This window comes from Xyrauchen texanus, chromosome 28 (assembly GCF_025860055.1).
Source record: "Xyrauchen texanus isolate HMW12.3.18 chromosome 28, RBS_HiC_50CHRs, whole genome shotgun sequence".
Classification (NCBI taxonomy): domain Eukaryota; kingdom Metazoa; phylum Chordata; class Actinopteri; order Cypriniformes; family Catostomidae; genus Xyrauchen; species Xyrauchen texanus.
The window spans coordinates 9705307-9719709 of record NC_068303.1 but is presented as its reverse complement, the minus strand read 5'-3'; the positions used below and the strand labels follow the sequence as shown (position 1 = coordinate 9719709).

General features: G+C 38.5%; 1 protein-coding gene across 1 annotated transcript in view; it reads right to left on the bottom strand.

Annotated features, from left to right (window-relative positions):
- Positions 1–517: 517 nt before the first annotated feature.
- Positions 518–14403, bottom strand: part of cad (carbamoyl-phosphate synthetase 2, aspartate transcarbamylase, and dihydroorotase) — a 28701-nt gene continuing 14815 nt past the window's right edge. Inside the window, exons 23-43 of the mRNA XM_052095939.1 lie at positions 13908–14075; positions 13136–13318; positions 12908–13012; positions 11524–11766; positions 11261–11342; positions 10964–11130; positions 10681–10845; positions 10446–10577; positions 8740–8941; positions 8388–8578; positions 8136–8276; positions 7493–7582; positions 7247–7403; positions 5027–5187; positions 4831–4905; positions 4124–4336; positions 2770–2895; positions 2460–2615; positions 2240–2341; positions 2061–2155; positions 518–1194 (exon numbers count right to left, since the gene is read on the bottom strand). Of these exons, the coding sequence (XP_051951899.1) occupies positions 1095–1194; positions 2061–2155; positions 2240–2341; positions 2460–2615; positions 2770–2895; positions 4124–4336; positions 4831–4905; positions 5027–5187; positions 7247–7403; positions 7493–7582; positions 8136–8276; positions 8388–8578; positions 8740–8941; positions 10446–10577; positions 10681–10845; positions 10964–11130; positions 11261–11342; positions 11524–11766; positions 12908–13012; positions 13136–13318; positions 13908–14075 (3054 nt within the window). The 3' untranslated portion in view covers positions 518–1094. The remainder of the gene's footprint in view (positions 1195–2060; positions 2156–2239; positions 2342–2459; positions 2616–2769; positions 2896–4123; positions 4337–4830; positions 4906–5026; positions 5188–7246; positions 7404–7492; positions 7583–8135; positions 8277–8387; positions 8579–8739; positions 8942–10445; positions 10578–10680; positions 10846–10963; positions 11131–11260; positions 11343–11523; positions 11767–12907; positions 13013–13135; positions 13319–13907; positions 14076–14403) is intronic.

Sequence of the window (14403 nt, the reverse complement as noted above, 5' to 3'; positions counted from 1 at the left end):
CACTGTTGGCCCCTTGAGCAAGGCACTTAACTCCAGGTTGTGCAGGGGGGATTGTCCCTGTAATAAGTACACCAAGTCACTTTGGATAAAAGCGTCTGCCAAATGCATACATGTAAATGCTAGGTTTTACAAGCTCGCCCTCTACACTTTTAACATTCTAATGTTTGAAGTCTCCCAGGTATACATACATTTTATGAGCTGTATTGTAAATTTGGTTTCAATAAGACCAACTAATTGCATTTCAAGCAGACTCCTTGTTAGTTGTGCTGCTCTTTGAAAGCATTCTTTTGATGATGGGCAGTCATTTTCAGGTTAAACATTTTTATTTCCTTATGCATTTGATGCAAAACATCAAAGTGCTTAGTGTAAATTGATCAATATAATAATGTATTGGTTGATTAACTTGCTCTGCCAAACTATTCACCAACTATTTGGGTGTTCTATGGGATACTTGTGACTAGTAGATTGGGTGTACACATACCGTCGGCCAGGTAGACTATGCCATGTTGCAGAAAGACCGATTACAAAATGTTTATTGTCTCAAAATACATTTCATTACAAAAGCAGTTGCAGTCACAATACATTTGGTCAAGTTCACAAATGTTAATAAGTAATGAAGAATAATCTCCCTACCATTTCTATTTGCAGTGCACAAAGACCCTAAGTGTTATAAAAAGTGAATCTCTGGAATGTCAAAATGCACATTGCAAAAATTGTATTTGAAGACAGCTGCATTTTTTAAATGCACAACAGATTACATCAAGGAGAACAATGAATGAGATAAGTGGTAGTAAAACAGTTGATGCTAAAGTCTTCTAGACCAAAACTGTATTGTGAGCAGAACCTCTGTGAAAGGCCTACTATTCTAGCGTTGCATTAATGCAGTACAGATTCAGGTATTTTGAGATGAACCCAAAAACAGATTTATCCACACCCCATTGTGGTTGCTGTGGTAAATCTGCATGACTTTAGTCAATGGATACTGCATCCAAAATCATACTTGCTCGAACTTTATAGAGAGAGTACACAGAACAAACTATTCAACTAGTGTTTCCAGGCAAAAATGCCCAAAAACTGAACTGTCGTGGGTGACCTCATCTTCCCAGCACAGTGGCCAGCAGTGCCATCCGAATATACATCCCATTCTCTGCCTGCCGGAAATAAGCAGCTCGAGGATCCGTGTCCACCTCAGCACTGAAAAACAATACAATTGAGACACAGCAATTATAACAAGTTTGTGTTAAGCATTTAAGTTGTAATTTGCTATAGCTTGCTTTATACACAAGCATATGTAAGGATCCTGTGCATGACCAAAGCCTGATGGGACCCGACAAACTTTGTGGTTTGGGTCACCCCTGGGTATAATTTCATGTTTCTAATTAATAAAAATTAGGGCTGTCAATCGATTAAAAATCTTATCGGGACACAGTGTAATTAACTTATCGCATATACAAATATTTGGTGAGAAAGCCACTCATAACAATAATTCAATATATAATGATAACATACACACACACACACACACACACACACACACACACACACACACACACACACACACACACACACACACACACACACACACACACACACACACACACACACACACACTCTCTCTGGTGTGTCACATCATAAACATAAATGTTTGAAGTCATTGTGTTAAGTTAAATATAGTTTAATACTTAGAAAACATCTTGAGATCCCTTAGCGCTCCAAGTGTTGGAGGCAAGAACGTAACATGTTTGTGTTGTTCTGCTGCTGAAGGTTGTTTTCTTCCACTGTACAAACTGCGCATTGCCACACAGCTGAAGTTTCACTTACTGCCCTCTAGAGTAGACAGGTGGTACTACAAGCTTACATTTCTCAGTAATCTTCTTTATACGGGGGCATTGCGATTAATTGCGTACATTTTTATTTAAAAAAAAAAAACCTTTAAGGCGTTAAAATCGACAGCCCTAATAAAAATATATCATTATACATAAATTCTATCACTATTATACATATTACAAATACTGGACCTCTAATACATTTGTTATAGACCAGTCTCAAAAATATCAAACCTGATCTCATTGACTCTAGGCAGAGGATGCATAACCACCATCTTCCTTTTGGCTCCCCTCATGATATGGGGGGTTAGGATGAACTCGCCAAAACACTGGAAAGGGACAATGGATTACATTATTTTTCTATGCAGTTTAAGAACAAAAGCTGATACAATGACCTCAAAATCATGTCTTACTGCTTTGTACTCTTCTTCAGAGGCAAATCGTTCTTTCTGTATCCTCGTCATATACAGGACGTCAGTGTCTGGGAGGGCCTCTTCAATGCTGTTAAACTCTTCCTATGGACACAGATGGAGAAGTTCAGACACACTTCATGAAATATTCAAGCAATAATGGATAAATGAAATGCAAGTAGTTAGCGATCCACTCAATTCATACACTTGACTTCAGACACACCTGTTTTATCCCTTTGGAGGCCACAAAGTCAATGATTTCGGCAGGCATGCTGAGGTTCTTTGGGGCCACGAAGCGCAAAGTTATCCTGTACTGAGTGAGTAGTCTGGCCAAAGAATGCACAGTGCGGCCATGTTTCAGATCGCCTACCATGGTAATCTGAGATTAAGGATAAAAAAAAAAATATAAAACATTTCAGCAATTAAAGCAAACCTCAGCTTAAATTTGGAACTATGATTTGTGAGTTGAAGCGGAACAGATCAAGACATGCCAATACTGAGCTGTGCTAATACAGTATTACAAGATGACTCACAGTCATGCCGTTGACTGTTCCCAGTTCCTCTCGGATGGTAAATATGTCCAGAAGAGCCTGAGTGGGATGTTCTCCAACTCCATCTCCAGCATTGATTACAGGTCGCCGACAATGCCTCGCTGCACTCTACAATCCAGAGGCATTTTGTAGCATACAATTTTAAATAATTTAATTAATGCACTTTTATAACACACAAAACTCTTTCACTGGAAATGGAAAAAAAAAAAAAAGGCCAAAAATTAACTCATCATTTACTCATCCTCATGCCATTCGCAGATGTATATGACTCTTTCTTCTAGAGAAGAAAGATTTTAAAGAAGTTCTCTACGCTGCAGGTCCATACAATGCAAGTGCATGTTGATCAGCACTTTAAAGCCTCCAAAAAAAGACAAAATCACAGAAAAAGTGATCCATTGGTTAAATTAAGTCTCAAGCAAAACGATCACTTTGGTAGATAAACAGATCAATATTTAGGTCCTTTTCACTATAATGTTTACTTCAAAGTCGCTCTTCAATGCACATCCACCAGGGGACTCTGTTCACGGCACGCCACCTCTCGCTTGACGCGAGGCATGTGCGTTGGCATGTTCACACGAGAACTAGGTGATGCAGCCGAAAGTGCAGCTCGATTTGTTTACAATAGAACGCCGTTCACAAGCTTCATTGGTTTTTGCTTGTTTGAAAATGCCAGCACGCTTGCGTCACACGAGAGGCTGCATGAACCAAATCCCCTCATGAGCGCATGAGAGAAATCGGAAATAACCTATTATAGTGAATTTTTTTTTTTTATACAAACATTGATCCGTTTCTCACCCAAAGGTGAGATTAATTTAACCATTGGAATCATATCGATTACTTTTACTGTGAATGTCTGTTCTTTTTGGAGCTTTAAAAGTGCTAAATCACAATCCACTTGCATTGTATGGACCCACAGAGCCCAGATATTCTTTTAAAATCTCAAAGAGTTCTGCTAAACAAAGTCATACAAATCTGGGAAGGCATGAGAAAATTAGATATTTATTTTTGGGTGAACTATCCCTTTAATAAACAGAATAATCACAGAAGTAAATGTAGTGGAATGGGGCTTGATTTAACGCATCAGCGTTTGACTGGATTGTGAAAAGTAGGCTATGATACGGTCTGAGTGGCCTTGGTTACACAAGCAGAAAAGTCATTAGAGACTGAAAAAAATTCCATTCTTATGAAAGGAACTTAACCAAATTCCTCTGAGGAATCATGCAAAATAAGATCAAAAGTATTTATTCTTAATGACATTGTCAACCATGTTTACTATCTAACCCCAAAGTATTTTCCAATAAAAATGCATTAATGGCTAGCCACTGGCATGACTCACCTCTACAGCTCCAGGTGTAGGGTGGCGCAGAACTATGACATCAGAGTAGCCACTCATGGTGTGAACAGAGTCAGCCAAAGACTCCCCCTTCTGTGTGGAGGACGTAGACTCGCTGAAATGCACCACTGTGCCTCCCAGACGCTGCATGGCTGCAGTGAATGAGCTACTGGTGCGAGTGCTCACCTCATAGAACATGGATGCCATGACTTTACCCTAGTAGATGATGAGGATTGAATTATATGCCATTTTGACAAATGATGTGGTTTCATATTAAATAATCTTTTAGGTGGAATCTATTAGAAGACTTAACATTTTTATTACCTGTGACAGTTGTAGTTATCATACACACACACACACACACACACAATCTGTTGAGTAGGTAACAAACATTTTTACTAGCACAGCCCGAAATCAGTATAGTAGTCTACTTATGAGTACAGCCAGAATATTAGAACTCCTAATAGAAATGGGGTTAATGAAGGTGCCATGTTAAAACCAAACTAAACTTAGTAAAAAAAAATAAAAAAAATCTATTTAGTGTGGTATTTAAAAGGCTCAGATGCTAGATGAAATGGTACATTTCCAATGCAACCAATCCAGTTCTAAATGACCATTACAATAACCTTGAGATAAAGTCTGCACATTTTTCTATGTGGAATAAGAATTGGTAATTTGGAGTGGAGAAATTTTGCTATTTGCCAGGGTACCTTTAAAATGTCTAAGGGTCTTTCTTTCTGCACATTGAGACGAAGATTATGTGCCACATTGAACAGGTGAGACATCTAAAAGCCCAAAAAAGACAAGGTGTTTGATTATTTGTGAGACAAAAATCAACTCATTTAAACAAATACAAATGGTTTTATTTCTGGCATTATCTCATTTGGATCAATAATGTGTCATTACCTGTTCTTTGCTGAACTGCCGAACGGACAGTACATGCTGGCCCACCAGTGGGTGCAGCAGTGGGGAGGTCTGGGGATGGGGCATGATCTGTCCAGCCTGAGGTGACAGGATCCTGGCCAGTGGAGGAGGGTACGTATATGCCTCCACTGGGTGAGCCAATTCTGATAAAGGTAGTACAATCATCACACAATATATCACAGCCATGAATGAGTAAATCCTATTTTACACCAATATACGGGACACAAGTTAACTGGGATTACCCGGCATCAGAAGACACGGCACGCAAACAAAATATGGTTAGTGGAGAAACAGACAAATATATTTTGATCCCACTGTTGGGAAATAGACAGATGATTTGCAGAGTACAACGAAAGTCTGTTTGGAGTATTAATAAGTTATTCAACCACTCACTAGTTGGCACCTATTGGTGTAATGCAACCTATTGACAGAAAGGGCCACTCAGAGGGGGGCAAAAAAAAAATAAAAAAAACTTTGGTGAATACAAGATTGGGTCACTAGGTTCAGTTACATTGGTAAGTTAATTCTCGCACCATTGGCACATCATTAACAACCAAGAATATTGTTTTGAAAGCCTTGGCACTACCATGAATTTTTGGACATGGTAACAGTAATACCATGTTGTTGTTTTTTGTTTTTAGACCCTACCAAGATCATATACAGGTATTATGGTATTCTTTGAAGTACTAAATTGCGGAATACAGTATTTTGCATGTAGCATGCTGTTGTAAAGTGCACATCATTAAGTTATCATATAGCTAAAGAAAATTTAGATACAGTGGAGTGTATAAAAACTATACTGTAGAAAGTGCAAGAGCAGCATGTTTGCATGTCATTTTTTCTGAAAGGAATATTCTGTGGTCAATACAAGTTAAGCTCAATCAACATCCTTTGTATCAAATGTTGATTACCACAAAAAAAAAAAAATAAATCCCAACGTCCTTTTAAAAAAATACAAATTAAAAAAGTAGTTAGTGAGGAACTTACAATGGAAGTGAAAGGTGTCAATTTTTGGAGACCGAAATTTGAAGCTTATAATTTATAAAACCACTTTAAATTCTTCTGTTAAAACTTGTGTATTATTTGAGCTTTTATCACACTAAAATCATGTTAATACACATATTTATGCCTTGTGACTATTCTTCTGAAACAGTGAGTATTTTAACATTTACAGATTAGTCCCATTGACTTCTATTGTAAGTTCCTCACTGGATTCCAGATTTACCTTTAAAGACTACTTTTATTTTAGTGGTAATCAATATTATGCCACAAATGCTGTCAATGGAGTATAACTTTTATTGAATGCAGAATATTCCTTAAAAATATATATAGATATATATATTAGAAGCTCTGCTATGGGGAATACGGACTAAACCCAGGCATTTCCAATCACCTTATAATGACTACAAACCTACATCATACAGTGGTCCTGATGGTATCTCTGCCATGGTACAAAGTCTGAAGAAATTAATTAGTAAGAGCTTATTTGCAGCTATTAGAATACTTAGCATTCAAGATTTTATGTTTGTATAAAGTGGAATTGTAGTCTGGATAACTAATTTATTGCATGCCAGTTTCCATTTATGCCCCATTAAATATCAGACACTTTGATTTATATAGTCTGGTTTGTATCGTCACAGTAGCTTGCATGCATCCATATTAATATATTTTTGTTGAATATATTGTTTTGTTTCCCAATTTTATTATAAACATCCAAAAGATGAAACCATAGATGTGAATTTAAAATGTACAGAAATGCATTATTAATTCGGTCCAGTATTTGGTTGAATCATTAGCAAGCCCAGATAGAATCTGACTTAAGATATTTGCATTTTCTGCGGTGATTTTGGGAAAAATCTGTGGAATTCTATGGAATGGATTTAAATATTGTACAATTTTATAAATAACTGATATTATTGGTAGCTGAAAGAACGTTCAAATTAATCAAGTGAACATGCAAGAGATGATTATGCACATTAAATACAGTTTATACAGAACACATCATCCATTACCTTTAGGGATTAAATGGTGGACCTTAGAAACCTGCATACAAAAACGTATCCCTTGCTTGAGATATGATAATCTTAAAATCCGAAAATAGTTAAGCTAAACCATTTGCAACTCCAAAAAAAAAAAAAAAAAAGCAAAGCATTGTCCAACTAAAGTGCTATCAGAATTTCAGAGTAGTGGTTCATTTGGCACCTGGAGGTAGACCAGGATCAGACGAGTGGTGGATACGAGGTGGGAGAATGAAGCGTCCATCCCCAGCTGACCGGCGTGGGCTCGGGGCGCGGCTACGGACCAAATCAGCAGATGCTGCCTGACGGAGGCTCTCAGGAGTCTGTGCCTCACCAAAATGCTGTAAAAAGCAATGCTAATCAATACATTAGAGCAAGAGATAAATAAGTTCAGGGCTTATCATTATGGGGGTATCTGTTAGTCCACTACCTTAGAAGCATCCTTTAATGCCTCAGTGGATCCTGCAGGGGCCACTGACCAGGACTTCACATCTTGACCATAACCTGGAGGTACAAACACCTTAAGAGAGAAAAAATAAAAATAAATGAACAGAAATGCATGTTGGAGCCATGGCCTAGCAGTTGGAGTATATGCTCCAGAAACATTGAGTTTGGGAGCTCATGCGGGAAGATGGGAGGTTTGATTCTTCATGAACCGGGGAGGAAGTATTATCGAGCTTTTGGTCTGTGTTCACCCAAAACCAATCATATCGCTTTAGAGGACTAGGATTAAACTACATGATTTGTACAGATTCCCTTTAAGGAGCTTGGAAGTGTCAATGGGGTCCAATTTGAATTGAATGGATATTCACATCATATCTCCAAAATATCTTTGTTATCTACAGATGGAAGCAAGTCATAGTTTGAGACAGCATAAGGAGATGTAGATGAGATAATTATATTTTTTAGGTTAACCATTCCTTTAAAAATTCAGATTTTTCCAGGTTATCCATGACCCTGCTAAAAAAAAACAAAGTGGCACTGCCCCCCCCCCCCCAAAAAAAAACTGAGAAATTGATGTATTGATCATTTGGATTTAAGAGAATCCATTAAACAGATGAGTATTACCGTACCTGCCCATCAATGTATGCAACTTCTCCTCTCAACACCACCCTCATGACTTTTCCCTTCACTTTCATGCCCTCAAAAGGAGTCCACTTTGACTTGGTGAACTGCATGCGTGTTGGAATTGTCCATTCTTGCTCCAAATCCACCTAGAAAATGTTTTGTACAAAGCATTGTTTAAATTCAAACCAACATTCTTAAAAACGTATAGATGACCATGTACGGCAACATGCTTTTTAACTTTTGCAGCACAGAAATACCTCCACATAAGTGTCCTCTTGAGGAGGAAGAGAGAATATTCTACTGGGGTTCTCGTAGAGTCGTTTGATGATGTCATCAATGGTTAAGCGTCCATCGCTGACTGCTGTGAGCAGCAGAGGTAGCATGGTCTCCAGGCCTGGATAACCTGGAGGTGGTTTCTCAGAGTTCTTCTCCTCTAATGAATGAGGAGCTGCAAATTCACAAAAGAATGACAAAGACAAACAAGACTAGCTCAAATCAGCTTGATCCCTTGCTATACAGGAGTAAACTTGACGAGAGTCATTATATTAAAATTGTCACATGGTCAAGAATAAAACAAGGATTCACGGCAGAAAATGAACCCATTATTACCATGGTCTGTAGCAAAACAGTCAATGATATCTAGATTCTCCCACAATGCCTCCATGTCCTCGCGTGTACCCAGCATGGGCCGTACTTGTGCCTTGCCTTCCCCAAGGGTGGGCACATTATCTTCACACAGGAAGAGATGGTGAGGAGCCACTTCACATGTCACCTGGATCCCTTGTTGTTTAGCAGCTCGGATGATCAGAATCTGAAAGCATGATAATTGTTAGACATCCATTACAGGAAAACAAATGCGAAAAACATTTTATTTCCAAGATGATTGACAACACTAGCTAAATGAAACCTGCAACATGAGGTGTTGTGACTAACGTAACGGCATATGATGAAGTAGTTGTTCAATTGTGGAATAGTGCCTATTGTTTCACTTATTTAAAAAAGGCAGTATGCACTGCACAGTATTCATTAAGATACAGTAATATTCCATTCTAGAGATCAACCAATAATTTGTTTTACAGATGTTTTTCCCAATATTTACACTTTTTATTAAATCAATCAATCAATCAATCATCGGTTTTACAACGTCGAATAACTGGCACCATCTGGTGGGTATTAAAGCCCTAAGTGCCCAAAGGCACCATTCCACTACTCTGCGTTCAACAGGAAACAGCAGTGTTTACATGTAAACTAACTTAAATGTTATTTTGGTCACCGTATGCAGTCAGAGCTTTTAACAAAATCCACCTGTGGAAAACTCCTGATATAATATTAACATACACTGAAAAACAAAGTAAATGTTAGAGGATATATTGATTATGGATGATAATTAATACAGAAAAACTGTAATTATTTCCTTGATAAGATGCAGCGTTTTGACTAAGTCAACCAGATAAGAGAATTTGCTGGGGAATAACCATTAGCACAACAAAATGTGCATCTAAAATTGTTTGTGTTGTGCGAGAAGTTAAGCGCTGATGTGGTATGTCTATGAATGTATTTTGCTGCTGGACTGGCCACAGATGTGCTGCTCAGGGTAAAAACTTTGAAAATAGTGGTGGTCTACATACAACTATAGCCTTTATAAAAGTAGCTTTTGTAACAGCTACAAGGTTCTATAAATAAATGAAAAAAAAAAAGGGACAAGCAGTCACAGAAAAAGAGTTGACAGCATTTCACCAAATCTGTAGTGAGCAAAATTCCAAACTTTCTAATACACCCTGCCCTTTTAATGTTTCTCCAAAATAAAAGCTCCAGGTGAAAGTGAAATAGGACAAAACTATTTTTTTTTTCCTCCCCAATTTGGAACGCTCAATTCCCAATGCACTCAAAAGTTCTTGTGGTTGCCTCAATCTGGGTGTCGGAGGACGAATCACAGTTGCCTCCACGTCTGAGACGGTCAATCTGCGCATCTTGTGGAGCACGTTACAGCGGATTCTCCACAGCATCCACGCACCCCACCAAGAGCAAGCCAAATTATAGCGAACATGAGGAGTTTACCCCATGTGACTCTAACCTCCCTAGCAACCGGGCCAATTTGGTTGCTTGGGTGACCTGGCTGGAGTAACTCAGCACACCCTGGATTCGAACTCATGACTCCAGGAGTGGTAGTCAGCGTCTAATTATTGTTCAGAAACAGCCATTTTGATGGTTTTTTTTTTTTTTTATGTTTGCCATTTTGTTTGGTGGAACAGAAATTAATAGCTTTAAATCCAGCCGTTGGACTAAAATACATATCAAATCCTATGCATTCTTACCTCTTCTTTCTTGGCAACATGGCAGATGTGAACAGATCTCTTATACAGTTGTGCCACCATCAAGATCGCAGCCACAGTCTGTTTCTCCGCATGTGCCACAATGGGCAGGTGCTTTGGCCACTTTTCAAAGTGCTGCATTGCAATAGAACATGGTTTGTGGTCACAAATGTGGTACAACTGAACAGTGAGACATTTAAATTATCAATTTTAAAGGGAATTAGAAAATGTTCTTTACCTCCATCCATTGAGAAACATTGTCCATTTTTAAAGTGGAGAAGGTTTCATTTAAGTACATCTTCAGGCCAGCTGTAGAGCTTGCAATGGATGGAAGACGAGTGGCGTTTTCAGATGATGCTCCCACAAAGAGAGCATAATCACAGCGGCACCCAGCCTTGGCAAGCTACGCCAGTTCATGGGGGAAAAACAAGAGATCACATTCAAATAAAAAAAGGACAACAACTTCTATACCTTTTTTCCTTCTTATAACCATAGCAATCTGTACTTCGGGTTGATGTTACCTTCTGAGCCATTGCGAGGGAGTTGGGGTCAATGATGGCAGGGTTGGTGTTGGGCATGACACACACCATGGTGATTCCTCCAGCCAGGGCGGCAGCTGTGCCCGAGGAGAAGTCCTCTTTATGGGTGGCACCGGGTTCACGAAGGTGCACATGAACATCAATCAGACCTTTAGAAACAGAAAAACGCAAAGCATATCATACATCTGTTTATTGTGACAAAGAAATAAATCAGAAAGGATGCACTTCACCAATACATTAGCAGAGGGCAGTATTTAAAAAAGATGGTACAGCACTGACCAGGCAAACGGATGAGTTTCTGTGAGGTCATGCTATCAACATGTGTCTTTACACGAGGAGCCTGACCAATCTGCCTCAGTGCCTGTCAACCCAACGTACATTTCAATCAGGTTATTAAAATGCAGCAGAGCTACAGAATGTATAAGGTACACCAAGGATTTAATCTGCATTAGAGGATAATGGCTATATCAGTGTATACTAGTCCATTCTCATAAAAACAAAGAATTAAAGACTTCACTAATAAATTGTAGATCACTACTTACCTGAACAAAAAGCTTGGTGCATTTAATATCAGTGATGAGTGGCACAGAGAAGTCGATGGCCATTCGGCGTGTACGGTAACCTTTGGTCATAAAGGAGGACAGGCGTCTTCCACCAGAATTCCTCATGGACAGATTGATGACCAAGTCAAAGTGGTTTTCTTCCAGATAGTCCATGATGTTTCTTTGTTTGTCTTTATTAGGACAATCAGTCTCCTCTTCAAATGGCCAGTCCACTGCCATCACCTGCTCAAAGACAAATTAACAAGTAGAAACAATAAAACTGCAAACTTTCATCAAGTAGGTCAAATCTCATCTGTTGTAAAAGAAAAATCACAAAAGTTAGATAAAATGACAGATGGGTCTTAATAGCCTTAAAACAAGGCAAGTCGACTTGCTATCTACTACCTACACAGGCAGCTACCTTAGAAGTCAGCATTATGACTAAAATGGTACCTCATAAACAGTGTTAGGTCAGTAACTTCAATAGTAATCCACTACAAATCTAAAATTTTAATCTGATTATTTTTTCAAATGAAGTACACAGTAATCATTGCTAATTACTTCACTTTTAAGTGACTTTCTAAAACACTTTTCTGGTGAAAATAATGTGGGGGGGGGGGGGGGGTCACGAGCAGAGTGGCTCGAGCCAGGTCTCCTAAGCAACCAAATTGGCTCAGTTGCTAGTGAGGGTAGAGTCACACGGGGTAACCTCCTTGTGGTTGCACGTGGAGAGTGGTGCGTGGATGCCACGGAGAATAGATTGGGCCTACACATTTGCAAAGTCTCCACGATAACGCGCTCCAACCATGTGATAGGATGCATGGATTGACGATCTCAGATGAAATTGGAGATACATCCTCCACAACCCGGATTTAAGCATGTCACTACGCCACCATGAGGACTTAAGAGCGCATTGGGCATTCCAAATTGAAAGAGAAAAAAAAAGTCATATACTCTGCACCTCACATTTCTCCTTCACAATGACTCATTACAGGTACATAATTCATGTATTACTTAAATATATTACAAATAAGCATAACTCTAAAATGTACTTCATCAGTAACTTATCCGATTACAATAATTAAAAAAACGTAATGCCTTGCACTATTGTTTTATTACGGAAAAGTAATTAGATTACAGCAACCAATTACATTACACCCAAACACTGCTCATAAGTGACTACTGCCTGTGAAGTGTGTTCCAAATCAAACATGAAGTGCACAATACTCTACTCACAATTGATTCCAGTAGATTTAGACATTACATGTTGCCAAGCGGATGACACGATACTCTAATAATCATAAATATACACAGCACACAAATATTACATAGCATCCACCTTTAATTAGATTGAATTATTTTTATCAATACTTTTCGGATGTACCTTGACTCCATGTTCAGTATAGAAGTCAGCAGTTCCAAGACTGGCATACAAGTTATAACCCAAACTCTCCAAAGTCTGAACAGTGGACAGAAGCTCAGTCTTATTCTGAAAATAAATGAGTCACAAGTCTAATTTAAATGTATACATTTTTTACTTTACAATCAAAAATATTACACCACAGCTTTAAGACCAAGTCAAGAAAGTGTTTTATTGGTTATATCTTTATACCTTGTAGGCACCAATGGAGAGGAGAATATTCTCATTAGGGATTTTGAAGCCAGTGCTGAGCATGGCCTTTAGATAGGCTTCATATCTGTTCTCCCCAAAGCAGGCCACCTCTCCAGTACTGGTCATCTCAACACCTAGAACAACATCTGCTCCAGCCAGGCGTGAGAAGGAGAACTGAGGAACCTAAAGGGTGAAACGGTCACAGCTTATGTAGACATTTATAAAACCTTGAGAAAGTTGCATCCAGGGTTAGGGAGTAAATTAAACTCAGCTTTTTTATAACATTAATAAAAGGAACTGCTAAATAATACATGGTTAAAGTTGAACAGTAAGAATGATATCCCTTGCTGTTGTAGTTGTGACAGGAGCAATTCACATAGCCTACTAAAACATCTGATGTGACTCACATATAACAATTTACATTTTAGTGGAAAACATACCATCAGTTCTAGGCTGTCTTAAAAGGAACATTATAATAGTTAAGCTCAATCGACAGCATTTGAGGCATAATATTGGATTAATACCAAATATTTTTCTTAAAAAAAAAAAGAAGCAAATATCTGGGTTTAAGTGAGGCATTTACAATGGGATTGAATCATAAACAAAAGATTTACGGTAATGCTATTGGTTGAGCTTAAGTCATTAAACCAGGAATATTCTTTAAAAGTTTCTCAGAAACTTCATGTGGCAACATGGAATATTCCTCACATTTTCATATGCATGCATGCATAAATAAAACAATAAAAAAAAAGAAAAATGGGCCGTTTGTTACCTTAACTCCAACAATTCCAGTTCCCTTCATCAACCCAACAGGCTCAACTTCCTCTCCCATTATGACTCTTGTCGCGAGGGCAACAAGATCGACACCAAGTGTTTTGGACACAAAAGGGAAGGAGCGCGAGACACGTACGTTGCATTCGATTACCTTCAGCTGGTCATCCTGATGACAAAGAAACAGGATTTATTTTCAGCAGCAAATATTGTAAAACATTCTCATCTTAACTAAACCAAAGTCCCTTTCAAGGCAAGTGCAGCTCCTATCATCTTTATCTGGGAAAGACCGAAATGGTTGGTCAAAATTATCAAACGCCACATTTACATCAGCAGTAAAATCTGACGACAATTGTCGTAATAAATTGTGCTTCTTTAGCTCAGATCATGCTAAAACCCCCTGCTAGCTCTAGCTGGTTAAGCTAATTTGCATGCACTTTTTCAAGTTGACTGATTGGTGATGTCTGTATCTAAAAGGATTGGGCTTCCTTTTCTAC